The sequence below is a fragment of the Amphiura filiformis genome, chromosome 9, assembly GCF_039555335.1.
Source record: "Amphiura filiformis chromosome 9, Afil_fr2py, whole genome shotgun sequence".
Classification (NCBI taxonomy): domain Eukaryota; kingdom Metazoa; phylum Echinodermata; class Ophiuroidea; order Amphilepidida; family Amphiuridae; genus Amphiura; species Amphiura filiformis.
In genome coordinates, this window is record NC_092636.1 from 55,154,314 (window position 1) to 55,182,306 (window position 27,993).

Here is a 27,993-nt window from a genome sequence, read left to right on the forward strand (position 1 = left end):
AAAGAAAACTGAGCCTTTTCAATGGACAACTCACATTTAAAAGCCACTCATATATATTTCTTTGTAAAAATTATTATAAAGTAGTAGAAATAACTAATTAAATTTGGCCTCCTAGAGAGTTACAATCGAGACTCGAAATTTAGACCCAATTTGAGTCTAAGTCATTTTAAAAAAACTGACCTTTTCTAATGGACAAATGACATTTAAAAGCCACTCATAATATTTCTTGGTAAAAATTATTATAAAGTAGGTAGAAATAACTGATTAAATTTGGCCTCCTAGAGAGTTATAATCGAGACTCGAAATTTAGACCCGATTTGAGTCTCGTCTTTTAGAAGAAAACTGACCTTTTTAAAGGTCAAATGACATTCAAAACCCACTCATATTATTTCTTGGTCAAAATACTTTAAAATGGGTGAGAAATAGCTCATTAAATTCTGCCTCCTAGAGAGTTATAATCGAGACTCGAAATTTAGACCCAATTTCGAGTCTCGTCATTTTAAAGAAAACTGACCTTTTCTAATGGACAAATCACATTTAAAACCACTCATAATATTTCTTGGTAACAATTATTATAAAGTAGGCAAAAAATAACTAATTAAATTTGGCCTCCTAGAGAGTTATAATCGAGACTCGAAATTTAGACCCAATTTGAGTCTCGTCATTTTAAAGAAAACTGACCTTTTCTAATGGACAAATGACATTTAAAAGCCACTCATAATATTTCTTGGTAAAAATTATTATAAAGTAGAGAAATAACTAATTAAATTTGGCCTCCTAGAGAGTTATAATCGAGACTCGAAATTTAGACCCGATTTCGAGTCTCGTCATTTTAAAGAAAACTGACCTTTTCTAATGGACAAATCACATTTAAAAGCCACTCATAATATTTCTTGGTAAAAATTATTATAAAGTAGGCAAAAATAACTAATTAAATTTGGCCTCCTAGAGAGTTATAATCGAGACTCGAAATTTAGACCCAATTTCGAGTCTCGTCATTTAAAGAAAACTGACCTTTTCTAATGGACAAATGACATTTAAAAGCCACGCATAATATTTCTTGGTAAAAATTATTATAAAGTAGGCGAGAAATAACTAATTAAATTTGGCCTCCTAGAGAGTTATAATCGAGACTCGAATTTTAGACCCAATTTCGAGTCTCGTCATTTTAAAGAAAACTGACCTTTTCTAATGGACAAATCACATTTAAAAGCCACTCATAATATTTCTTGGTAAAAATTATTATAAAGTAGTAGAAATAACTAATTAAATTTGGCCTCCTAGAGAGTTATAATCGAGACTCGAAATTTAGACCCGATTTCGAGTCTCGTCATTTTAAAAGAAAACTGACCTTTTCAATGGACAACTCACATTTAAAAGCCACTCATATATATTTCTTTGTAAAAATTATTATAAAGTTGGCGAGAAATAACTAATTAAATTTGGCCTCCTAGAGAGTTACAATCGAGACTCGAAATTTAGACCCAATTTCGAGTCTCGTCATTTTAAAGAAAACTGACCTTTTCTAATGGACAAATGACATTTAAAAGCCACTCATAATATTTCTTGGTAAAAATTATTATAAAGTAGGTAGAAATAACTGATTAAATTTGGCCTCCTAGAGAGTTATAATCGAGACTCGAAATTTAGACCCAATTCATTTCTCATAATCATTTTTAAAAACTGACCTTTTCTAATGGACAAATCACATTTAAAAGTCACTCATAATATATCTTGGTAAAAATTATTATAAAGTAGGCGAGAAATAACTAATTAAATTTGGCCTCCTAGAGAGTTATAATCGAGACTCGAAATTTAGACCTCAACTTTAGGAGGCCAAATTTAATTAGTTATTTCTCGCCTACTTTATCGTCATTTTTACCAAGAAATATTTAGAGTGGCTTTTAAATGTCATTTGTCCATTAGAAAAATTTTTAAATGACGAGACTAAATTGGGTCTAAATTTGCAGTCTCGATTATAACTCTCTAGGAGGCCAGATTTAATCAGTTATTTCTCGCCTACTTTATAATTTTTACCATGAAATATTATGAGTGGCTTTTAAATGTGATTTGTCCATTAGAAAAGGTCAGTTTTTAAAATGACGAGACTAAAATCGGGTCTAAATTTCTTGGTCAAAGTCTCGATTATAACTCTCTAGGAGGCCAAATTTAATTAGTTATTTCTCCTACTTTATAATAATTTTTACCAAGAAATATTATGAGTGGCTTTTAAATGTCATTTGTCCATTAGAAAAGGTCAGTTTTTTTAAAATGACGAGACTAAATTGGGTCTAAATTTCGAGTCTCGATTATAACTCTCTAGGAGGCCAAATTTAATTAGTTATTTTTTGCCTACTTTATAATAATTTTTACCAAGAAATATTATGAGTGGTTTTTAAATGTGATTTGTCAATTAGAAAAGGTCAGTTTTCTTTAAAATGACGAGACTCGAAATTGGGTCTAAATTTCGATTCTCGATTATAACTCTCTAGGAGGCAGAATTTAATGAGCTATTTCTCACCCATTTTAAAGTATTTTGACCAAGAAATAATATGAGTGGGTTTTGAATGTCATTTGACCTTTAAAAAAGGTCAGTTTTCTTCAAAAAGACGAGACTCGAAATTGGGTCTAAATTTCAAGTCTTGATTATAACTCTCTAGGATGCAAAATTTAATTAGTTATTTCGCCTACTTTACAATATTTTTACCAAGAAATATTATGAGTGGCTTTTAAATGTGATTTGTCCATTAGAAAAGGTCAGTTTTCTTTTAAATGACGAGACTCAAATCGGGTCTAAATTTCGAGTCTCGATTATAACTCTCTAGGAGGCCAAATTTAATTAGTTATTTCGCCTACTTTATAATAATTTTACCAAGAAATATTATGAGTGGCTTTTAAATGTCATTTGTCCATTAGAAAAGGTCAGTTTTCTTTAAAATGACGAGACTCGAAATTGGGTCTAAATTTCGAGTCTCGATTATAACTCTCTAGGAGGCCAAATTTAATTAGTTATTTTTTGCCTACTTTATAATAATTTTTACCAAGAAATATTATGAGTGGCTTTTAAATGTGATTTGTCCATTAGAAAAGGTCAGTTTTTTTAAAATGACGAGACTCAAATCGGGTCTAAATGTCGAGTCTCGATTATAACTCTCTAGGAGGCCAAATTTAATTAGTTATTTCTCGCCTATTTTATAATAATTTTTACCAAGAAATATTATGAGTGGCTTTTAAATGTCATTTGTCCATTAGAAAAGGTCAGTTTCTTTAAAATGACGAGACTCGAAATTGGGTCTAAATTTCGAGTCTCGATTATAACTCTCTAGGAGGCCAAATTTAATTAGTTATTTTTTGCCTACTTTATAATAATTTTTACCAAGAAATATTATGAGTGGCTTTTAAATGTCATTTGTCCATTAGAAAAGGTCAGTTTCTTTAAAATGACGAGACTCTAAATTGGGTCTAAATTTCGAGTCTCGATTGTAACTCTCTAGGAGGCCAAATTTAATTAGTTATTTTTTTTGCCTACTTTATAATAATTTTACCAAGAAATATTATGAGTGGCTTTTTAAATGTGATTTGTCCATTAGAAAAGGTCAGTTTTCTTTAAAATGACGAGACTCAAATCGGGTCTAAATTTCGAGTCTCGATTATAACTCTCTAGGAGGCCAAATTTAATTAGTTATTTCTCGCCTACTTTATAATAATTTTTACCAAGAAATATTATGAGTGGCTTTTAAATGTCATTTGTCCATTAGAAAAGGTCAGTTTTCTTTAAAATGACGAGACTCAAATTGGGTCTAAATTTCGAGTCTCGATTATAACTCTCTAGGAGGCCAAATTTAATTAGTTATTTTTTGCCTACTTTATAATAATTTTTACCAAGAAATATTATGAGTGGTTTTAAATGTGATTTGTCCATTAGAAAAGGTCAGTTTTTTTAAAATGACGAGACTCAAATTGGGTCTAAATTTCGAGTCTCGATTATAACTCTCTAGGAGGCAGAATTTAATGAGCTATTTCTCACCCATTTTAAAGTATTTTGACCAAGAAATAATATGAGTGGGTTTTGAATGTTTTGACCTTTAAAAAGGTCAGTTTTCTTTCAAAAGACGAGACTCAAATTGGGTCTAAATTTTAGTCTTGATTATAACTCTCTAGGATGCAAAATTTAATTAGTTATTTCGCCTACTTTATAATAATTTTACCAAGAAATATTATGAGTGGCTTTTAAATGTGTTTTGTCCATTAGAAAAGGTCAGTTTTTTTAAAATGACGAGACTCAAATCGGGTCTAAATTTCGAGTCTCGATTATAACTCTCTAGGAGGCCAAATTTAATTAGTTATTTCTCGCCTACTTTATAATAATTTTTACCAATAAATATTATGAGTGGCTTTTTAAATGTGATTTGTCCATTAGAAAAGGTCAGTTTTTTAAAATGACGAGACTCAAATCGGGTCTAAATTTCGAGTCTCGATTATAACTCTCTAGGAGGCCAAATTTAATTAGTTATTTCTCGCCTACTTTATAATAATTTTTACCAAGAAATATTATGAGTGGCTTTTAAATGTGATTTGTCCATTAGAAAAGGTCAGTTTTTTTAAAATGACGAGACTCAAATCGGGTCTAAATGTCGAGTCTCGATTATAACTCTCTAGGAGGCCAAATTTAATTAGTTATTTCGCCTACTTTATAATAATTTTTACCAAGAAATATTATGAGTGGCTTTTTAATGTGATTTGTCCATTAGAAAAGGTCAATTTTCTTTAAAATGACGAGACTCAAATTGGGTCTAAATTTCGAGTCTCGATTATAACTCTCTAGGAGGCCAAATTTAATTAGTTATTTTTGCCTACTTTATAATAATTTTTACCAAGAAATATTATGAGTGGCTTTTAAATGTGATTTGTCCATTAGAAAAGGTCAGTTTTTTTAAAATGACGAGACTCAAATCGGGTCTAAATTTCGAGTCTCGATTATAACTCTCTAGGAGGCCAAATTTAATTAGTTATTTCTCGCCTACTTTATAATAATTTTTACCAAGAAATATTATGAGTGGCTTTTAAATCTCATTTGTCCATTAGAAAAGGTCAGTTTTTTTAAAATGACGAGACTCAAATTGGGTCTAAATTTGAGTCTCGATTGTAACTCTCTAGGAGTCCAAATTTAATTAGTTATTTCTCGCCTACTTTATAGTAATTTTTACCAAGAAATATTATGAGTGGCTTTTAAATGTGAGTGGTCCATTGGAAAGGTCAGTTTTCTTTAAAATGACGAGACTCGAAATCGGGTCTAAATTTCGAGTCTCGATTATAACTCTCTAGGAGGCCAAATTTAATTAGTTATTTCTCGGTTACTTTATAATAATTTTTACCAAGAAATATTATAAGTGGCTTTTAAATGTGATTTGTCCATTAGAAAAGGTCAGTTTTCTTTAAAATGACGAGACTCGAAATTAGGTCTAAATTTCGAGTCTCGATTATAACTCTCTAGAAGGCAGAATTTCATTAGTTTTTTCTGACCCATTTTATAGTATTTTGACCAAGAAATATTATGAGTGGCTTTTAAATGTCATTTGTCCATTAGAAAAGGTCAGTTTTCTTTAAAATGACGAGACTCAAATTGGGTCTAAATTTCGAGTCTCGATTATAACTCTCTAGGAGGCCAAATTTAATTAGTTATTTCTAGCCTACTTTATAATAATTTTTACCAAGAAATATTATGAGTGGCTTTTTAAATGTGATTTGTCCATTAGAAAAGGTCAGTTTTCTTTAAAATGACGAGACTCGAAATCGGGTCTAAATTTCGAGTCTCGATTATAACTCTCTAGGAGGCCAAATTTAATTAGTTATTTCTCGCCTACTTTATAATAATTTTTACCAAGAAATATTATGAGTGGCTTTTAAATGTGATTTGTCCATTAGAAAAGGTCAGTTTTCTTTAAAATGACGAGACTCGAAATTGGGTCTAAATTTCGAGTCTCGATTATAACTCTCTAGGAGGCCAAATTTAATTAGTTATTTTTTGCCTACTTTATAATAATTTTTACCAAGAAATATTATGAGTGGCTTTTAAATGTGATTTGTCCATTAGAAAAGGTCAGTTTTCTTTAAAATGACGAGACTCAAATCGGGTCTAAATTTCGAGTCTCGATTATAACTCTCTAGGAGGCCAAATTTAATTAGTTATTTCTCGCCTACTTTATAATAATTTTTACCAAGAAATATTATGAGTGGCTTTTAAATGTCATTTGTCCATTAGAAAAGGTCAGTTTTCTTTAAAATGACGAGACTCAAATTGGGTCTAAATTTCGAGTCTCGATTATAACTCTCTAGGAGGCCAAATTTAATTAGTTATTTTTTGCCTACTTTATAATAATTTTTACCAAGAAATATTATGAGTGGTTTTTAAATGTGATTTGTCCATTAGAAAAGGTCAGTTTTCTTTAAAATGACGAGACTCGAAATTGGGTCTAAATTTCGAGTCTCGATTATAACTCTCTAGGAGGCAGAATTTAATGAGCTATTTCTCACCCATTTTAAAGTATTTTGACCAAGAAATAATATGAGTGGGTTTTGAATGTTTTGACCTTTAAAAAAGGTCAGTTTTCTTCAAAAAGACGAGACTCTAAATTGGGTCTAAATTTCGAGTCTTGATTATAACTCTCTAGGATGCAAAATTTAATTAGTTATTTCTAGCCTACTTTATAATAATTTTTACCAAGAAATATTATGAGTGGCTTTTAAATGTGATTTGTCCATTAGAAAAGGTCAGTTTTCTTTAAAATGACGAGACTCGAAATCGGGTCTAAATTTCGAGTCTCGATTATAACTCTCTAGGAGGCCAAATTTAATTAGTTATTTCGCCTACTTTATAATAATTTTTACCAAGAAATATTATGAGTGGCTTTTAAATGTGATTTGTCCATTAGAAAAGGTCAGTTTTCTTTAAAATGACGAGACTCGAAATCGGGTCTAAATTTCGAGTTTCGATTATAACTCTCTAGGAGGCCAAATTTAATTAGTAATTTCTCGCCTACTTTATAATAATTTTTACCAAGAAATATTATGAGTGGCTTTTAAATCTCATTTGTCCATTAGAAAAGGTCAGTTTTCTTTAAAATGACGAGACTCGAAATTGGGTCTAAATTTGAGTCTCGATTGTAACTCTCTAGGAGTCCAAATTTAATTAGTTATTTCTCGCCTACTTTATAGTAATTTTTACAAAGAAATATATATGAGTGGCTTTTAAATGTGAGTGGTCCATTGGAAAAGGTCAGTTTTCTTTAAAATGACGAGACTCGAAATCGGGTCTAAATTTCGAGTCTCGATTATAACTCTCTAGGAGGCCAAATTTAATTAGTTATTTCTCGGTTACTTTATAATAATTTTTACCAAGAAATATTATAAGTGGCTTTTAAATGTGATTTGTCCATTAGAAAAGGTCAGTTTTCTTTAAAATGACGAGACTCGAAATTAGGTCTAAATTTCGAGTCTCGATTATAACTCTCTAGAAGGCAGAATTTCATTAGTTTTTTCTGACCCATTTTATAGTATTTTGACCAAGAAATATTATGAGTGGCTTTTAAATGTCATTTGTCCATTAGAAAAGGTCAGTTTTCTTTAAATTGACGAGACTCGAAATTGGGTCTAAATTTGAGTCTCGATTATAACTCTCTAGGAGGCCAAATTTAATTAGTTATTTCTCGCCTACTTTATAATAATTTTTACCAAGAAATATTATGAGTGGCTTTTAAATGTGATTTGTCCATTAGAAAAGGTCAGTTTTCTTTAAAATGACGAGACTCGAAATCGGGTCTAAATTTGAGTCTCGATTATAACTCTCTAGGAGGCCAAATTTAATTAGTTATTTTTGCCTACTTTATAATAATTTTACCAAGAAATATTATGAGTGGCTTTTAAATGTGATTTGTCCATTAGAAAAGGTCAGTTTTCTTTAAAATGACGAGACTCAAATCGGGTCTAAATTTGAGTCTCGATTATAACTCTCTAGGAGGCCAAATTTAATTAGTTATTTCTCGCCTACTTTATAATAATTTTTACCAAGAAATATTATGAGTGGCTTTTAAATGTGATTTGTCCATTAGAAAAGGTCAGTTTTCTTTAAAATGACGAGACTCGAAATCGGGTCTAAATTTGAGTCTCGATTATAACTCTCTAGGAGGCCAAATTTAATTAGTTATTTCTCTCCTACTTTATAATAATTTTTACCAAGAAATATTATGAGTGGCTTTTAAATGTCATTTGTCCATTAGAAAAGGTCAGTTTTCTTTAAAATGACGAGACTCAAATCGGGTCTAAATTTCGAGTCTCGATTATAACTCTCTAGGAGGCCAAATTTAATTAGTTATTTCTCGGTTACTTTATAATAATTTTTACCAAGAAATATTATAAGTGGCTTTTAAATGTGATTTGTCCATTAGAAAAGGTCAGTTTTCTTTAATGACGAGACTCAAATTAGGTCTAAATTTGAGTCTCGATTATAACTCTCTAGAAGGCAGAATTTCATTAGTTTTTCTGACCCATTTTATAGTATTTTGACCAAGAAATAATATGAGTGGGTTTTGAATGTCATTTGTCCATTAGAAAGGGTCCGTTAGAATTTCATTATCGTGAAAATGCACGTTTTTGTGAATATGTGTGTTAATATGTATGTCTGTGAATGTTTTGTGATTGCTTGTTTTGTTTGTTTAAATACTTTTTGTATTACTGGAAACTCGATATTATAAAGTCAAAACCTGAAAATTTGACACTCGATATTCGAAATTTGAGACTCAAACTCGATATTATAAACTTGAAACTCGAAATTTGACTGTCGATACTCAAACTCGAAATATAAGACTCGAAACTCGAAATATGAGGCTCAAAACTCGAAATATGAGACTCAAACTCGAAATATAAGACTCGAAACTCGAAATACAAGACTCGAAACTCGAAATACAAGACTCGAAACTCGAAATATAAGACTCGAAACTCGAAAAATTAAACTCGAAACTCGAAATATGAGACTCGAAACTCGAAATATAAGACTCGAAACTCGAAAAATTTAACTCGAAACTCGAAATATGAGACTCGAAACTCGAAAAAATAAGACTCGAAACTCAAGTATAAAACTCGAAACTCGAGACTCAAACTCGAGACTCGAAAATTTGACTCGAGACTCGAAACTCGAAGATAAGCAACACACCAAGTAGGGTACATGAATAGAATACATTAAATCCTTTGTTATACTCTCTATAGAAAATCTAGTGGTGCTTGCAAAATATATAACACTGAATAAATTAAATAAACACTTACACAATAGATGCATAGTCATTAGTCAATTTGATATTGATGTTGTTATTGATGTGTTGTTAGGAGAAGAAAAGGCTATTAGGTCACCGTATGTCAGGTTATAGGTCAATTGGTTCAGGTCAAATTTAAGCATCAATTTTGAATACACATGTGAGAGTCTGTGATACAAAATGTATCATAATGAGGAATAATTTTGATATTCTGTCTTTAACTGGATATATATCGAGAAGTGCAAGGTGGATATACTAATATACCTTGGGATGTAAATGGTGAGTACAATTTAGAATGCCTAGTTGAGATGGATTTCACAAATAAATATAAAATAGTTACCAAAATCACAAAAGCTAAGCTTACGGAAAACTACCCAATATGGTGGTATAGGTGACAAGAAATACAATTTTTTTCAACATTGCTGTAGTATGGTTGTGGTAACCTGTTACCTATGGCTTAATTAAGTTTCAGTGAAATAATGTCGCAAGTTAAAAATACAAAATATAGCTCAACATTGAAAATAGAAGCATTTTAACCAGTTCCTTTTTTGATAGTTGTGGAGCACCAAGTTCATGAAGTCATAAAAGAAATCAGGAACTACTTATTCCCATTTTACATATCAACTTTATTTCCCTAACGTGTTAGCAACACATATCCAAAATTTTAACGAAATCCGTTGATATTAAGCTTTCCAAAATGAAGTGAATTTAAATCATCAGTGATGTACCACCTTTTGGCTTCTACTTTTAAAAGCATGTAAGCTACGTTGATACCGATGCCACCAATAAAACGAGAAGATTTGCCCTTCATTTTGCATACCACTTTGTCCAATTTTTTTTTTTGTAATTTCTTCACAAAATGCAAAAAATGCACAAAAAAATCAATGGGTGTAGTACCCCTTAAACAGGTAAAACTGGTTAAACAGGTGAAATCCTGTCACCTTGCCAGTCAGGACAAACTTAGAGAAAGAAAACATTCAAATGTATAGAAGAGGAAATGAAATAGGAAACCTGGGCATTGTCCATCTCTTTCAAGAAGTCAAGTGTAGCATTGTAGTAATTTGCAACGACTTTGTTTTACATTGTCTCGACCAATTCCGTGAAGTGGGATTTCTGTGGAGTGTAAATGACAATTATTTAATTGTGATGGGATCAAGCAAAATAAGTCATTTGTTGATTAAAATCAAAATTCAGTTGTCAATTGTATCATATGTGCCATTTTCAGAGCTTTATTTGGATGAAAACTCCATCACAATTGGACTTATGGTTCCACAGATATGGTGATTTTAATGTTGCTCAGAACAATAAAATACAAAAGAAGTTGAAGACTATTAATGGCTATATCTTAAAACCAATATTTGCATCAAAAGACTCATTTAGGTTGATCACAGCATAGTAACGATCAAATGTAATAATGTAGCTATTATGATGTTTGAAGTTTAGCACATGTTTGGAGGAGACAATTGAATGATTCAAACTGCCACTGTGGTTTGTTATGTTTTTATCCGGAAATGTTTTTAGTGCACGCTACCAAAATATGCCTTTCTGAAATACAATTGGGATGTATACTTTATTCCCATTGTTTTAATGGGGGAGAGTGTCAATCAAAATCAAAGTGCTAGGCATGCAATTTAATAAAAATGGTGTAAAAGGGTGAGATTTTGAGAATATAGCAGCATCAATGGTTTTGCCAAGTAGAAGACCATTTTATTATGATCAAATGTAATAATATAGCAATTATGATGTTTGAAGCTTAGCACATGTTTGGAGGAGGCAATTGAATTACTCAAACTGGCGCTGTAGCTTGTCATGTCTTTTGTAATGTGTTTAGTGCTCGCTACCAAAATGCCTTTCAAAAAGTACAGTTGAGAAAATATGCCATGTTTGAATATAACATGATTTGATGGAGACACACCCATTCCAAAATAATACAACTGTAAATTGTCAAGATGAAAAAATATTAATGATTAAATGATTATATTTGCAAAAGCAGCGGAAAGTAATCCTAATTTGGAATGACAGTTTAATATCAATATTTTGGCAGTGTTTGGAAAAAAAGGGCAAAGCCCCTTAATTTTGCATTATTATAGAAGTGGCATTTAACATATAATATAAGGCATATCTTAAGCATTCCAAAATTTGAGTGTAGGCTAAAATGTTGCTCTTAATTTCACTCTTTTGTCTTAAATTTTATCACTTGTTATTAGGGAGAAAGTACAATTTTTGTTTACCACTGTGTTTTGTTGTTATTCTGATTTCTAAAGTCAGTCATTTGCAGAGGGTGCTTCTTATAAGAAATGAAAGGTATAAATGGGAATTTACATGCATAAACATTCAAAATACAGTGTGTCTGAAGTCACAATCATCATAACCCTAAACTGGGAGGCTTGGAAGGTAAGGTAATTAATAATTTTATTCAGACGTTTGATGGAATTTAGTTGTACAGATGCATTGAAAAGAGGACACTTAGACAGTTGTCACTCAACAACAACAAAATCTGTAGGGGCATTTGTTAGGGGAGGGGCACTAATTAGGTCAAATGCTGTATGTGGCATGTAATCCTCTTTGCAGTGCATCATATTTTAGGGCTGTAGCAAGCCCATAGCCACCCCACTTTTTGAGAAATTTTTTTATAGCTTTATTTCAATTTTGACGCATATTTGTATTTTGGCCGCCCCACCATTTTGATGGACTCCCCACATTTTCAATCTTCTATGGCCCTGGAATGTTTCATGATGTTCTTCATTTGTCATTTCCATGTTCACTTTGTTTTTGACTTTTGTGTAAAGACTGTGATTGTTACTCTATTATGTAAAAGCCTGTGTAAAAGCATAGATCCTAAAACTCGGCTGTAGTTTAACAATGACATGTATTACATTTAAGGAATATCAAGGTATGATGAAGCACTTTTGGTCAATTTCAATCAATTTGGTCGTAGTCTGTATAAGCTCAGGTAGCAGCAGGTTTATTGCCTAGCTTGTAATTGAATGGATTATGGGGAAATGGTGAGTAGAGACAAGGGTTGAACCGCCAAGGGTGAAAATGAAATTCTAAGTCACTCCAGGAGTTGTGTTCACACAGTGCTTTTACTATAGCTCCCTAAGTGACTATAAAGCTGAATTTATACTTAATCGCTTTTGCAGAAAAGCGATTTTCGCGCATGCTCAGTGTTTACTTCTGTTTTCAGATTGTCGAGCCGATCAATCGATACCAATTGCTGAGGTAAAAACGACATCGCTTTTGCAATTTGACAAAATATCAACTTCAGAGCGATATCACTTGACACATGAATGCATCAACCAATCATTTACAACCAAATGGGTCTATTATTTTGATAATTAATTCACCTTTCTCAACTATTAAGTTTCGGTGATGAATTAATTCAAAGCAATAATTATTGACAGCAATGGATGTTCTAAAAATGTATTTTGTAGCATTTCGAATATTTTAATTGTCGTCTGCAATCGTTATCGCCGTGATAACATGGATAGGCCTAAGTATAGATGCAAATACGACGAGCGATGCATCACAAAATTTGGCGATTGCCAATTGCTTTCCAAAAGCGGTGCATTGCAATTGCTCGGCGATCTAGTGTAAATTCAGCTTAACATGTCCTTGGAGTATAGGAATTGACCATAGGAATTGACCAATCAGTATATGCACACTCACACAGCGAATCTCTGAATGAAACAACCAAATGTGGCCACATGGCACAAACCTCCCAGTTTCTTTACAGTAATGGCTTTTTATACATGGGACCAACAGCTTAACATCCCCTCCTAAGGATGGAACATACTCATGGTTCATTTACCCAATTATACCAGGGGGAGTTTGGAATTCATATGTTTCCAAACCCTACAAATAAGACCACAATCACATAATATCAAAAGTTCAATTTGCTTTGCCACGCCCTTGCCCTTATATAACCCCACTTGTCTCGTGAAATTCAAATAAATGCACAGTGCAAAGTTTACATTTTGTACACATCAGGTGAATTACTCTTTTTATGTTTCCTGCTACATAAAAAGCAGCATTATTCAGCAAATTAATGGAGTCACATTGTTTCCTTATTTCGCACTTTTACGACTCTCAAGGTGTTAGGGCATTAATCTAAAGTTTCCTGATTGGCCGCAGAGTTCATTCCTGATTATGGTTTATGATGGTACTCATTGGTTCCTTCTTTCATCAAATTGAAAGTGCACATAGGCTTAGGAACCGGGGAGGGGGCCTTGCGGGGGCTCAGCCCCTGAATAATTTTGGTGTGGGGGCTCAGTCCCCTCCTAATAATTCCTGATGAAGTAAAAAAAATGTGACCAGATACTGGGAAAATCTGTGTTTTTGACATATTTTTTCGGACACCCCCAGGATGGGTCACCAAAATGTTTTGTTTGCTCAGCCCCCCCCCCCCCCATGTTGAAAATCTTCCTAAGCCAATGAAGTATTTTCTGTAGTTCACACAGCAGTATCATGAAAAGTACAGTATTCACAAAATGTTCATACATGCAAACATTGGGCTATCTCAACTGAAACCCATACATCTGCTATGGAAAACAAGGCCTTAATCTCCCACAAAGGGGTGTAGATTTCAAATGGAGTCACCCTTTCCGCCAGGGGTCGCATTTGAGGAGTTTGCGCGTCCTTAAATTCTCATCGTACCCCTTAAATGTTGGTTTTGCAGGTACCAAAGGGTCCAGAAAAATTAAATTGGACCCCTTGATTTTTTTGTGCTCGCGCTACCCCTGTTTCAGGCGCTTTCAGTTTACCCATTCGAAATTCATACTCCTGTGTGGAAGATTAAGGTCCTGTCTTCCATAGAAGGCATATGGATTTGAACTTGAATAGCCCAGTGAATGACTGTGAATTGCACAGAACAGATGTATGCACCCATGATACGTCATCAGGGTTAAATTCAACTTCGTAACAGGCTTGCTTGTGTCAAAAATGACCATCCCTGCAAAGCATGGTTGCCAGATGCTTCCTTTCACTTGACATGATGTTTATTTGTTACTTCCCATTTACATCCAGTTGGCATTATACATTTACTTTGAATTTTACTTGATTTTACGATTTGAATGGAACACTTCCCACTGGTCATATGTGTTGAAACCCTACATGTATAAAGAGCAAGCACCTTCCATGACATATCACATCAGTAAATGTTAGCATTGCAAAGAAAATGTTCTTGAAATATACCCAGTACTCAAATTTTCTTAAAGATGATGATAGCCCTTTCTTTTGCACAAAATAGATCTGGATTGATGAAGGTATAACATTGTGCCCTTCAATTCAACTTCACATTTTATCATTTTGGTGGGTTTTTTTGGATCATTTTAATACCACTGCATCCATATACTAAAATAAATAGACCTTGAAAAGGGGGTTATTTTAACAGGTACCAGAAACAAATTTGTTCGATCTTTGGATCGACCGTCGATGCTGATTTGATGCTTGTTATTAATGAACCATCAACTAATTAATGACGTTTTTCAAAGTTGAAAATCTTTTAAAAACCAGATTGTCTCAGCATCAGGGAAACTTGGGCATTCATGTGCAGCCAAGTCTGGACAATTATCCTACCAGTTCCACTTGAGCCATATCAAGTCCTCTTGAAAGTTTATGCTATTGATTTGGGTCATGGTATTGGAATGATGTAGGAGTTGTTGTGTTGTTATAGCAACAATCCCAGATTCTTGGCCATTCAGATGGCACTTTAGCTTTGTGTTGGCTTAATAAATGCTTTGTATGGAGTTTCTTCAAAACTGAAGAATCTCGTCAGTAGATTGTCTCCACTTTCTACTACGCTTTGTGATGGCTTTATGAATGCTTTGTATGGAGTTCTTCAAATCCTGAAGAATCTTGTCTGTAGATTGTCTCCACTTTCTACTGCGCTTTGTATGGAGTCTCGTCAATACCTGATGAAACTTGTCTGTAGATTGTCTCCACTTTCTACTACGCTTTGTATGGAGTCTCGTCAATACCTGATGAAACTTGTCTGTAGATTGTCTCCACTTTCTACTACGCTTTGTATGGAGTCTCGTCAATACCTGATGAGACTCGTCTGTAGATTGTCTCCACTTTCTACTACGCTTTGTATGGAGTCTCGTCAATACCTGATGAAACTTGTCTGTAGATTGTCTCCACTTTCTACTACGCTTTTAAAGGGAACTGTATGCTTTTATGGATTTTCTTCAAATCCTGAAGAATCTCGTCTGTAGATTGTCTCCACTTTCTACTACGCTTTGTATGGAATCTCGTCAATACCTGATGAGACTCGTCTGTAGATTGTCTCCACTTTCTACTACGCTTTGTATGGAGTCTCGTCAATACCTGATGAAACTTGTCTGTAGATTGTCTCCACTTTCTACTACGCTTTGTATGGAGTCTCGTCAATACCTGATAAAACTTGTCTGTAGATTGTCTCCACTTTCTACTACGCTTTGTATGGAGTCTCGTCAATACCTGATGAAACTTGTCTGTAGATTGTCTCCACTTTCTACTACGCTTTGTATGGAGTCTCGTCAATACCTGATGAGACTCATCTGTAGATTGTCTCCACTTTCTACTACGCTTTGTATGGAGTCTCGTCAATACCTGATGAAACATGACTGTAGATTGTCTCCACTTTCTACTACGCTTTGTGATGGGAAATGTATGCTTTTATGGATTTTCTTCAAATCCTGAAGAATCGCGTCTGTAGATTGTCTCCACTTTCTACTACGCTTTGTATGGAATCTCGTCAATACCTGATGAGACTCGTCTGTAGATTGTCTCCACTTTCTACTACGCTTTGTATGGAGTCTCGTCAATACCTGATGAAACTTGTCTGTAGATTGTCTCCACTTTCTACTACGCTTTTAAAGGGAAATGTATGCTTTTTATGGATTTTCTTCAAATCCTGAAGAATCTCGTCTGTAGATTGTCTCAACTTTCTACTGCGCTTTGTATGGAGTCTCGTCAATACCTGATGAAACTTGTCTGTAGATTGTCTCCACTTTCTACTACGCTTTGTATGGAGTCTCATCAATACCTGATGAAACTTGTCTGTAGATTGTCTCCACTTTCTACTACGCTTTATGTAGAGTAATTTATGCTTATTTGAAGTATCTTTTTGGCTTGATTGTTTTTGTCAGTGGATTATTTCATTATTAATATATTTTTATAGTAAATTTTGGCTGACTTTTCAATAATTACCAGCTTATATAGGGATTTAAAGATTTAATTCATTGATAGAGTTGGCATTGTTTCTTCTTTTGGAGATTTCTGTTTATTTAATAATTGCGTTATAAATATTGTTTTACAATTCAATCCTCTGTTTGATCCAAAGAGGTATCTGTATTTGCTTAAGATGAAATTTGGTTAAATGTGATACAGAAGTCAATTCTTGCATGTCCAGCCTATATGGTTGGCTTGTTGTACACATTTTTCCAATAATTCTTGTATTGTGTTATTAATAATATTTATTGGAAGATAAATAACTATTTATATTATGTCTTAACTGCTATGAAAGTGCTATGATTATTATATTATTATTATTATATTATGAAATCTATCATTATTTATCATTATTTATCTCAATTATATTTATGTATATGAATATAAAATTGTTGAATGGTCATAAATAGCTTAATAAATGGTCCTCATGATCGGGAGGGCAATGCGGAGTCTAATCATTGCTTTGGTGTTGTGTTTTCCTGATGTCTCGAGACAATCAGATTAAATGCTAAATTTATATTGGTCAATATTGTTACAGGCAAAAAATAGTATATTATCACAATTAATGATAGTAAATTAATTATTAAATTAAATAATAAGGATCGATCAAACATCGATGGTCGATCAAAAGATCAAACTAATTTGTTTCTATTGCCTTATATATCAAATGGCCACTTGGCAGTACATCCCATATGGTCATTTACAATGCATTCTTAGTCAGTGGGAGTGGTCTAGTTCGTAGACACATTTCTGATTGGACAATCGCATGATTTCGGATGCCGTCTATCAGGCCGAGACGACCCCACGTCATCATGCGTCTTGATAATGCGTAACACGATGTAGAGGTGCGCGTATGTATCGCGCTGGATGCGTAGACTAGTGCGGAATACGCGAACGCGCTAGCAGTACGCGCAACAGAATAAGTGAAGTTGTAAACAAGTTTCGTTCATTTTATAATAAGGGGTGTTTTTATGACGGTAACTTAGAAAAAAAAAAAAAAAAATTGTTTACAGTTATTAAAATAATATTTAACTGACTAAGAATGAGAATAAACGATAGGAATTTTTATTTTGCCTATCCTCTACCTATGATAGCGACAGGCAGGTCCAATATTTTTATCGTAGTCCTGTCGTCTATCACACGGTAGAGGATAGGCAAAATAAAAATTCCTATCGTTTATTCTCTAAATGTACCTGCAAGCTGAGGCAGATGTAGAATTTAATGAGCCCATAATTGTTGTAATAGAATGAATACTAGAGATGACAGACTCACATGTCAGTATAATCTTATATTTGTCATAATATTCATCATGACGTGACAACATTGTGTAATAAATGAATTAGTAACCTGAGTAACGAGGATTAAATGATGATTCTTCGTGGAAATGATCTGGGCATTTACATCACACATAAGAAGGAAGCAACATGTCCGCTTACATGTATTTTCAGTTTAGTTCTTGTCGGACTTTAATGAATACATTTCCTTTTGTTCATGTGGTGCTGACTTAGGTTGGGGGAGGGGGGTACTGAAATTTGGTTTGGGTATGGAGGTGGTGCTGAATGTAGCCCCATTAATATTGACCAATTTATCAAGAAATGTTGACTCATCAATATACCAAAAGTAAAAATTATTTACAACTTTGGCTACAGCGAGGCAAAATTAGGCTATTTCTTAATTTTGATCGAGTGTGGGTATTAATCAGAGCACTACACGCAATGTTAAACCACCTCGCTTTCTAGTGAAAAAAGATTACAAGATTGTTCAGAATTAAATTTTTGCAATCTTAGGACCTGAATCTTTTAGCACTCATTTTTGATGCAAATGAAATATTTTGTAATAGCATGTGTTTTTGACACATGTTAAAACAATATACAGGACTCTTAATACTTTCAAATCAATGATAGGAAATGTTGAACAATTTGTTGTTGTCTTGTTTTAATATATGGTTTTTATACAGTCTTATACAGCTGGCTGTTACATTTCATTGTGTAAAATTCCATTTGAAGGGTAATGCTGTGCTTGTTGTTATTGAAAAATAAGCTAACAAAGTACAGGGGAAGATCGGATTTGTCTTTAAAAAAAGCTTTAAATATAAAAATCACCAAATATAATGCGGAGAACTTAATAGCAGAGAATTCAATATGAAAGGAGAATGCGACAGACACTATGGGTCAAATTAGGTTACTCCACTTGAAATCCATACGCCCCCTATGGAAGATATGACTCTCCCACACAGAGAGTGTGAATGAATGTGTGAGTCCATTTGAAATATACACCCCCTGTACACTTGGGTTATGTCTTTCATAGCGGGTGTATGGATTTCATCTGGAATAGCCCAATGATCTCATTCCCAGTTCAATAATTCTCATCTAACAATCATTGTCAAAATGTGACCACCCAGGGAAGGGGGAGAGAGAGATCACTCCCTGAAAATGGGTTGACGGTGATGTGAGGTGCAAGCGCACCGACCCCCTTTATTCAACCCCCTCTCTCCCAATGATCTTGTTTTTTGTTTGGCTTGTTTATAATGTTGTCTGAATTGAGAAATTTTTATTATAAAACTGACACTGTGATGATATCAAAAATTGCCCTTCAAATGGACATATTGTTTTCAATTAATACAGTGATAGCAAGAGAAAGTGACAAATATTCTCCTCCATGATAGAACAGGCTACTTACTGTCAATGTTAATTTTACATGCTTTTCAGTAGACCTATATGGAAGGCAAGTGGCTCAAAACTATAAAGGCTAAGATATAATGTAGCTGTGTTTTGAACCAAATGGCTCTGTTCCTAGACCACTACACTCCTCAAATAGCACGAGAAACGCGAGTAGTGAGTGAAGTGGGCACTCTATTGCTATCTCAGCAGGTATCAGAGTGGCAATAATCTTAATCCTTGCCTAGTCCCCTAAAATTTGCAGTTTATTCTGTATTTGTTTATTGTGATAAGATTTAGGGGCCAGGCCGAGATTCAGGTTGCTGCTAACTGAGTCAGTGCAAGCTTCTTTTCAGTGGAAAGTTGGTTATGTGGTCTGCATCCTTACAGCATTGTTTGTATGCCCCCTGATCACATCGGATAAGCTGTTGGAATTGAATAGAGGGCACCATTGTGATTTTTCAACAGTGACCAATATGGACATGCTGACCATTGAGATGGACAAGCATTTGCTTTCATTATGAGGGGGTATTGAGATGGAAAACCATTGGTATTCATAATGCAGGAGGGGTAGGGGGTAGGATAACTTTTTACAAGGTTCTGAATGACATAGTAGGTTAGAGTAACTGTTTTTCCAGTAAATACCATTGAGTGTGTATATATTTGGGATAATTTTTTTATCATATTGTACTCCTCTGAAAAAAGAGCCCGGGGGGGGGGGCACTCACATTTCCCAGCTATACGGGTGTGTGCCGCGGCGACGACCCCCTTTTTTCAGAGCCACTGGCCGTTCCTTAGACCCTCTGAATTCATTGTTTGCCCGCTCTGAAGCCCCAAAATTTTTCTAGCCATTCCATAGACCCTCAGATCATCGATTTCCGCTCTCATCGGCATCTTAAGAGACGTGTTTTCTGTCCTACTATTTCAAGCCCAAAAGCAGACCCAAAAGCTACTTTTGCGAGCCCAAAAACTTCAAAGGGAATTTTCCATTAATTTCTTCCCCATTGAAACACATTGTAAGGAATAAGGTGAACTTTGGGTGGGATTTTGGGCTCCTTTAGTAGTGGCAACACTGGTTGACTGATAATAAATAAACATTGCAGCAATGCCGATCGCGAGAGTCCAGCTGGTGAACATTTTAATAGCTAGAAATAAATGATTTTGAGATCTCTTTTTGGAATAAAATTGCCAAATATGAGGAAAAGTACCTTAATAATTATGTACACATCCTTGCAGCTCTCCATAAACAATGAATTAAAAGGTAATTTACGATCTACTGGTCTAGTAAAATCGGGAGTGGAATGGCTGTCAAATTCTGCACACTTCACTCAATCATCTCATGGTATAAGCATGACAGTTCAATGTAGTCAAAATGTTTTTCTATTCGACACTGAAAAAAATAATTCTTGTGGGTTTGTTTTTATGGTGGGCTTTTGTAATGCTGCTATAATTATCAGTAGGCTAATAGCATAGATTGTAGGTCTACAGGGTCTAGTAATTTTGATTTGAATGCTGTTTTGCTTTGTTGAGGTTTCCATCGTAATGGGCCAAACCAGACCTATTTTGCATCAATGATTTTCCTGATTAATAATTTAATGCACAATTCAAAGTGAAATCGATTCCTTCAAAAATCTGTGGCAAAAACGCAACAAAATTGAACCCTGGTTTGGCCTGCGGGTTTAGTTTCCGAGATTTTTCAGATTTTGGCGGCCGATCAGTTCCCAAGACCCCCCTTTTGGCCAGTCAATCAGTTCCTAAGACCCCCCTTTTTGACCGGCCAATCAGTTCCCTAGACCCTCCTTTTTGGCTGGCCGATCAGTTCCTTAGACCTCAAGTTCGAAACTGGCGGTGGCACACCCCTACCAAAAAAAAATTCGAGTGCCCCCCCCGGGAAAAAGAGCCCCTATATCTATATAAAGAGACATTTTTTAAATGTTTAAAATTATTGAAGTTAAAAAAGGAGTCTGATCGCTTTTGCACACAGAGCATGTGCATGATGTGTGCAAGTTGTTTTTCTGCAAAAGCAGAAAGTATAAATTGGGCTTCATTTTTAAGTCGGGATAGAGACATGATTGATTTTGCACAAAGGTTAATAATTGAATCGCTCAAATATAAATGAAACACCCAAAACAGAGTCAATAAAATAGAAAGAACTGAGTGAAATATCACCAGAGAATTAAAAAAATTTACTTCATGAAGTAAACGTTATACTAGCATATAAGGGTTCTATATTCTATCAGTAATAATTTCTTTTTAGAGAAAACTGGCTGTCATAAATATGTGGTGAAGAAGTCAAATTGTATATGTATATGTACATGTATACAATCAAGTACATTGAGTCACATGTTGAACAAAATGTATGGCATTGGGGCTATGCAGGGCCCAATATACATGGTACCCCCAAAATACCCCCTGTGAACAAATATTTAGCCATGTCAAAAAGTACACAGGGTTTGTGGTTGAAACTGTTTAAAATAGACCTCATGATAAAAATTCCCTTTAAAAGGGAAAGCCAGCCTCAATGTAGAAGAGGTCTTGTAATTAGTTTTGGTCAATGTGAAAGGCATTTTTAGGATCACGCTTACATCTACATGACAGTCCACCAAACCATCAACGATGAGAACATGCACACTGAAACAGCAGAAAACATTAATTCCTAATCTCATGTCAACTCTTTTAATTCATTACATGTACTCCAAATTGTTCTGGTCTGTTTGTTTTGTTGTTGTTGTTGTTGTTGTTGTTGTCGTTTTTTTTTTTTGTCTTTTCAGCTTTTTACCCACGATATCTCAATTTCCAATTTTGTAATACCAGAACTTACGAACTCAATATCTTCGCTTAGGAATGTCCGATTTCACTGCTTTCGATATATACACTGCCGGTTTGAGTTAACTTACATGTACATTTTATTTTAAAATAACTTAATTAATTCGCAATGTATAGTTTAAGCCTACTATATTATAATAGATAGTGGCCAGCACATTTATAAAGGACTGGTTACTCACTACAATCTTCACTCTTAAACTGTGTTTTTCTGAATGTGCTGATCATGTTGATTGCTAGTCGGAAACTCCTGCGAAGCTATGGACATGGCATCTTACATACTCCATTCTATAACAGTCTGCCTAGTGCCTTGTGTGTTTTCTCTTCAATCATTTTGTTGAATGTAATTTTATGAATCAAATAGTTATGTGTCATTTTATTTATAATAAAGAAGTTATTAAATTAATAAAGTAAGACAATTTATTTATCTATAAGTGCATGTCAAATGGGGTACATTGTTCAATACTATATGCATAAATTATGCCCATATTATAGCTAGGCCCTAAAAACTTTATTTTGCATCGGATTTTTCCCGTTGAAAAGACAAAACTGATGTTTATGATAGCAACCATTTCATCAATAACATTTTGAGTCATTTTTATCCATAAAACGACACAGGATATGATAGATAACTACTTTCACATCAATATGGTCCATATGATCACAGATTGTTGAGAATCTGTGATATGATCCGGGATATGATGAAGATTTTGATTCTATAGATCTGTTATCAACATGATATCACGCTGTTCAGTGGTCAAGGAGTAAGGACCCCGGTCAAGGACACTGATATGACATCATAGGTGATGTCAGATTTTCTTCTGCTGACCATATGATGCTATATATATTAACTATTATTGTTACATTTAGGCCTTTAAACTTTTAAAGTCATAATTAATTAGTTCAAACATAACTTTGGTAATACTCACTGCGTTTTTGTTCGTTGAAACGGCAAAACATACTTACTTTTCCTAACAAATCAATTAAAATATTTAAAAAAATTTAACCACAAAAGTAAAAAAAAAATCATTCCAATACCACTAAAATATAATCTCTTGAGTAAACTGACCCCAAACCTGAAACAGGTACCAGCCCGAATGGGCTGGCGAAAAAAACATTTGTAGCCTTGGGACAAATTGAGTTGCGTGTATGTCTGGATGATTGGGTGGGTAGGAATACCCGGGAGGTTGAACTTCAGGACTTGTTCCCATGTAACAAAAAGAATGCATAAGTTTTTAAGCCCTTCTTTTAATTTGATTCCAAAAATTTATATTAGAGACAGGTGACTCACTGTGCTTGACTGTATCATAATATGATCATCTTTTTGTTAACAACTTTACTATGCATCTTTGATACACAGTGTGTAACAATATCCATCTTCTCTCTTTCTTATCTTTGCAGCACCAGGAGACTCTGAGATGATGGGCAACCCACATGCAATGATGGAAAGGCAACAGGGACTTATTTAAGACTTCAGTTCTCAAGTAAAGCTAAAAAATTATCATCTTGTTTCACATAGATAGACTGTATTTTAATAAAAGCAGGTTGTAAGATGTCTCAAAACATGTGATTATGGACATAACTATCATATGAGACTGAATTAAATAGACTAGTATAATCTGACATCAGGGCAGAGGCGCAACATGATTGGTTGCTGACCTGTGCAGTATGGCATTTTTGGTCTGGTTGACAGCACGTCATATGCAAACTAGTCTTTTTAATTCAGTCTCAGATTATATCATTTTACATTTTCAGGAAATTGAAAGATTTTCCTCGATTTCATGTTGCCTGTAAATTAAATTATTTACTGGATATTTACTGGAAAATTAAATTATTTACTGGAATATTGGTTTTTTACATTTTTTTCATACAAATTTCATATTTGGGGCATTTCTTGAATTAATTTTTTTTTAAATGAAATATCCAAAACAAGACACAGGTTGTATGTCTATGGGAAGCAAAATGTTTATTTTTTAGCCTTATATATACCTTGGTAAGTCAGTGACATCAGTATGCATTTCAAGGGGCACAGCTTCAAATTGTGAGCATTCAACATTTGGCTTAAAAACGCTGGCGTACATACTCGCACGTTAAAAGCGCTGCATATATGCATGCACGAAGCTGCTGCCTCAACGCATTGACATCACTGACTCACCAAGATGAAAAATAGTATCATAGTTGGTTGTGTATTTTATTTGTCACATGGTGACATAGCATGTAAGGTTGAAATCAAATGAAGGCAAGAGTGGCACAGCTAGCAACAACTGATCTGAAGAATACTTCCAAAGGCATGCGATTAGTATGATAAAACCATTTTGTTAAGAGCTGTTTGCTTGAAGCAATCATCCCTGTGCTGCAGTTGCCACTGTTGCTAGATGTGTTACTCTTGAGTTGATGTGTATCCTATATCAGTTCACAAACTGGTACCACATGAATAAGAAAGGAAAACTAGATGGATATTGATAGAGTGGTGTAATTGCTGAGGAACCTAGATTGGCTTGTGTTTTTAAAACATGTGCCAAGCAAATAGAGGGCAGTATAAGGCTGTACTTACTGTTGAATAGTGAACTGGTATTATTTTGTTACTTCAAGCATGTCGATAGACCATTGCCTAACAGAATTTGTATTTGTAGATCTTGGAACTATAATACCTACATGTATCCCCTAAGCTTGTGTCACCCAAGGGCATGACCTGGTGGTGGTAAAAGTGCCAAAGTGGAGAGGCTGCCCCCTCGAAAAATATGTTTTGGGTGAAATTGGGATGGAAACAATGTACAAAGCTTTACATGTTTGTTAAATACCTTATTATAAAAGATCCATTGCTAAAACAGTGAACTAACTGGTATACATGTATGTTAGATTTTGACTCACAATCATGCTCCTGGCCCATGACTACGTAACTAAACTAATTTTGCCTCTTTCTATTTTAGAAAAAAAAGAAAAATAATATGACTACTGAGACTCGAACCAGCAACCCAGGCATTATGAGGCTAATCCGTATTTTTAACAGGGTTAGCGGTGACCTGTCGAGTCCAGGGGTCCAAATTGGCAAATAAAGGGGTCCAGACATCGTAATTCTACACAGACGTACAAAATTACGGGGTCCAAATCACGGGGACCTGCCAAATCAAGGAGTCCTGGACCCCAAGACCCCTTAAAACGCTACCTCCGTATAACAGTAGTCTACACAATTCAAGCTTGCAGAAAGTTTTTCTTCTAATAATTAAATGCATACAGTTACAGAATGAGCCCAACATACTACGTAATAGTGTGGCTGTGAGGCAATTCAATTTCTGATGGTCTTGTCCCATTACTGCAGGTCAGAATCTCACTGTATCAAACTGAATAGTATAAATTTCTTAGTCATCCCAATGATGGCAATTTTATACAAGAGAGGGCTTGTTATTTTGAAGAGTAAAGGATTACGCACCTTCAGACAAACCTGAGTATTTCAAATAAAGAGATTAAAACTGAAAGAGTCCAGACTATGTTACTTGTCTTTCATGGAGAGTAAAATAGTGATCCTTGAATTGTTTCATCCTGAGACGAATTTGTCTCAGGTTTCATCATATGCTTGGCAAACTTGGATTTAAAATGTGTGATTGCTTGCATGATTGTAATGCATTGTGTCAATTATGCAAATGCTTGCAATGCTTGAGCTGAAAACCCAAATTATCATCCAATTTTTGGCTTTGCTTAAATAAATACTGAGGTACACTATTTTGATCTCCATGTAAGAAATTCCAAATAGTTCAGTCTAATCTCTGTAATTGCAACACAGTTAGTTACTTGGGTTGATGTAAATGGGAAAGAACAAGCAACCTAACCCATGGCAAATATTCAGTATAATAGGATAACCGATTATTTTGTATACTATTCCAGAGCAGCAACAAAAATAAGAGTACACTTATTAATTAAATATCACTATTTGTTGTAAGTTGATGTACAAAAACTACAAAATGTTGCAGATTGCAGCTTGTGTACTGAAGGGCTTAAACTTAGGTCCGTATGCACAAAAGAGTTAGACCGGGTCTAAAGTTAGACCCAGTCTAAGTAGAATTTAGTCTCAGGAGAAAGGACATTTTCCTTTACATTTGCGTAAGTTATTTTGTATTTTTTTAAACTTTGCATTAAAATCTTCAGAATTTGCTAGCTACTATTGGAAGATAATAATAGTAAGGACCATTCCTGATGGAACTAAATTGCACTTAGACCAGGTCTAACTTAAGACCTGGTCTAACTCTTTTGTGCATACGGACCTTTGGATGGAACTATACAGGGTGTATCAAAATGATTGGTACCCATCAATTTTGATGTTTATTGAAAGGCCTGACTCTTCCAAATACAACACTGGATGCCCTTGAAATGTCCAGAATGTATAATTTATGACTTGTTTTAAAATTAATCTGCAAATTATATGGATCTTATGTTGAATTTTAATGTGTCAGGCTCATCCATTATCAATGAAAACTGATGGGTACCAATCATTTTGATACAGCTTGTAGTCTATTTGGCTTCCTCAAGACAGACACATCTGAGTGCTTTGTCAAAATTAGTGCGTGTACAAATGCACTTGCTTTGATATTGTGTGTAAACATGCCAGTTCCTCGAGCCAATGCAAGTAATTTAATATTACGCCAATTAAAGCTGACGTCACTGCCTCAAGGAAGCCAAACAGGCTATATTTGTAGATTGCATTAAGTCATCATGGGATGCATACTCATAGTAAACTGTAAAAATATAACATGTATTAATTAGCCATGTGTGTTCATCTTTCAAGAAAAACAATTTATTCATTGCATAAATTTACTGGTAACACACAACATTGAAATGTAATTGTATATGACAGTTGGTTTCAAATAAAATGATTAAGAAAAATCCACATTATTTTATGTATTTATGATTACACAATTCTGATTGCATGAAACCCAAAGAGAAAACACCCCCTATTGAAGACATCCTTAATCTGCCACTCAGGGGGTGTAGATTTCAAATGAAGTGACCCATTCAGGTAACCCCAGTTAAAATTCACACTCCCTGTGAGGGAGATTAAGTTCATGTTTTCCATAGGGGTGTACGGATTTTTAAACTGGAAAAGCTAATACATGTCACACTAAAGGTCTCTCGCATCCCTGGTTATATGAAAAACATTCAAATCCAGCACCTGATTACTTGAAATAATAGATTGACTGCATAAAACTCCACACTCTGGATTTGAAAGTCAGTTGAAGACACAGTTAATATGTGCCTTCTATGTACCATTGTTGAACATTCATCAATTTTGAAGCATTCACAAAAGTAAAAAGTAAAACCTGTACAAGTTCTTTTAATAACTTGAAACTAAAAGTTTCATGAAAGTAGTGTGTTATTTCAGGTAATGCTAAACCTTAACCATGTTGACTGCCCTTTTGACAGCTTCTGACCATATATGTGACTGGCCATCACAAATTGTCTGTAATGTTGTCATTTTCACTTTTGAGATATTATGTGGCGCCCACAAAGGAGAGAGAAAACAGAGCGTACCACCAGTCAAAGTCCCTGTGTATTGTATAAGGTGAGTTCTCGCATATTCATGAGGGCAGATTGTTCGATCGTGCCGTGTCAGACAATCACGCCAGCGTTGCATGCTTTCGCGATTACGTGATAGACCATGAAAATATGTGGTAATTCATTTCATGGAACAATCGACCCTCATTATCGGATGATGCGGAGACTGGTGGTACGGGCTCTGTTTTCTCTCTCCTCTGTGGTGGCGCCCTATACAAAGGCCCTAGATACAAGAGTGGATACAAAATCTACCATTGTGCACTGTATACACGAACATCAATAGTGATGTTATTGTCCAACCGTCAATAAAATCAAACTTGTTTAGATCTCTTCAATAATAGTGAAGAGAAATATTATTTTGTATCCAATCCTGCATCTGGGATCCCCACTATCGATCAGTCAAATTGATTGGGTATGAGTCACATTAAATGGGCAAATAAATATTTCCT

At 34.3% G+C, this 27,993-nt stretch overlaps 1 protein-coding gene across 1 annotated transcript in view; it reads left to right on the forward strand.

The window, feature by feature from the left end:
- The window catches only part of LOC140161185 (proteasome maturation protein-like), a 193,905-nt gene extending 167,028 nt beyond the window's left edge, over positions 1-26,877 (forward strand). The window contains exon 6 of the mRNA XM_072184634.1: positions 23,399-26,877. Within this exon, the coding sequence (XP_072040735.1) occupies positions 23,399-23,466 (68 nt within the window). The 3' untranslated portion in view covers positions 23,467-26,877. The remainder of the gene's footprint in view (positions 1-23,398) is intronic.
- Positions 26,878-27,993: the final 1,116 nt, after the last annotated feature.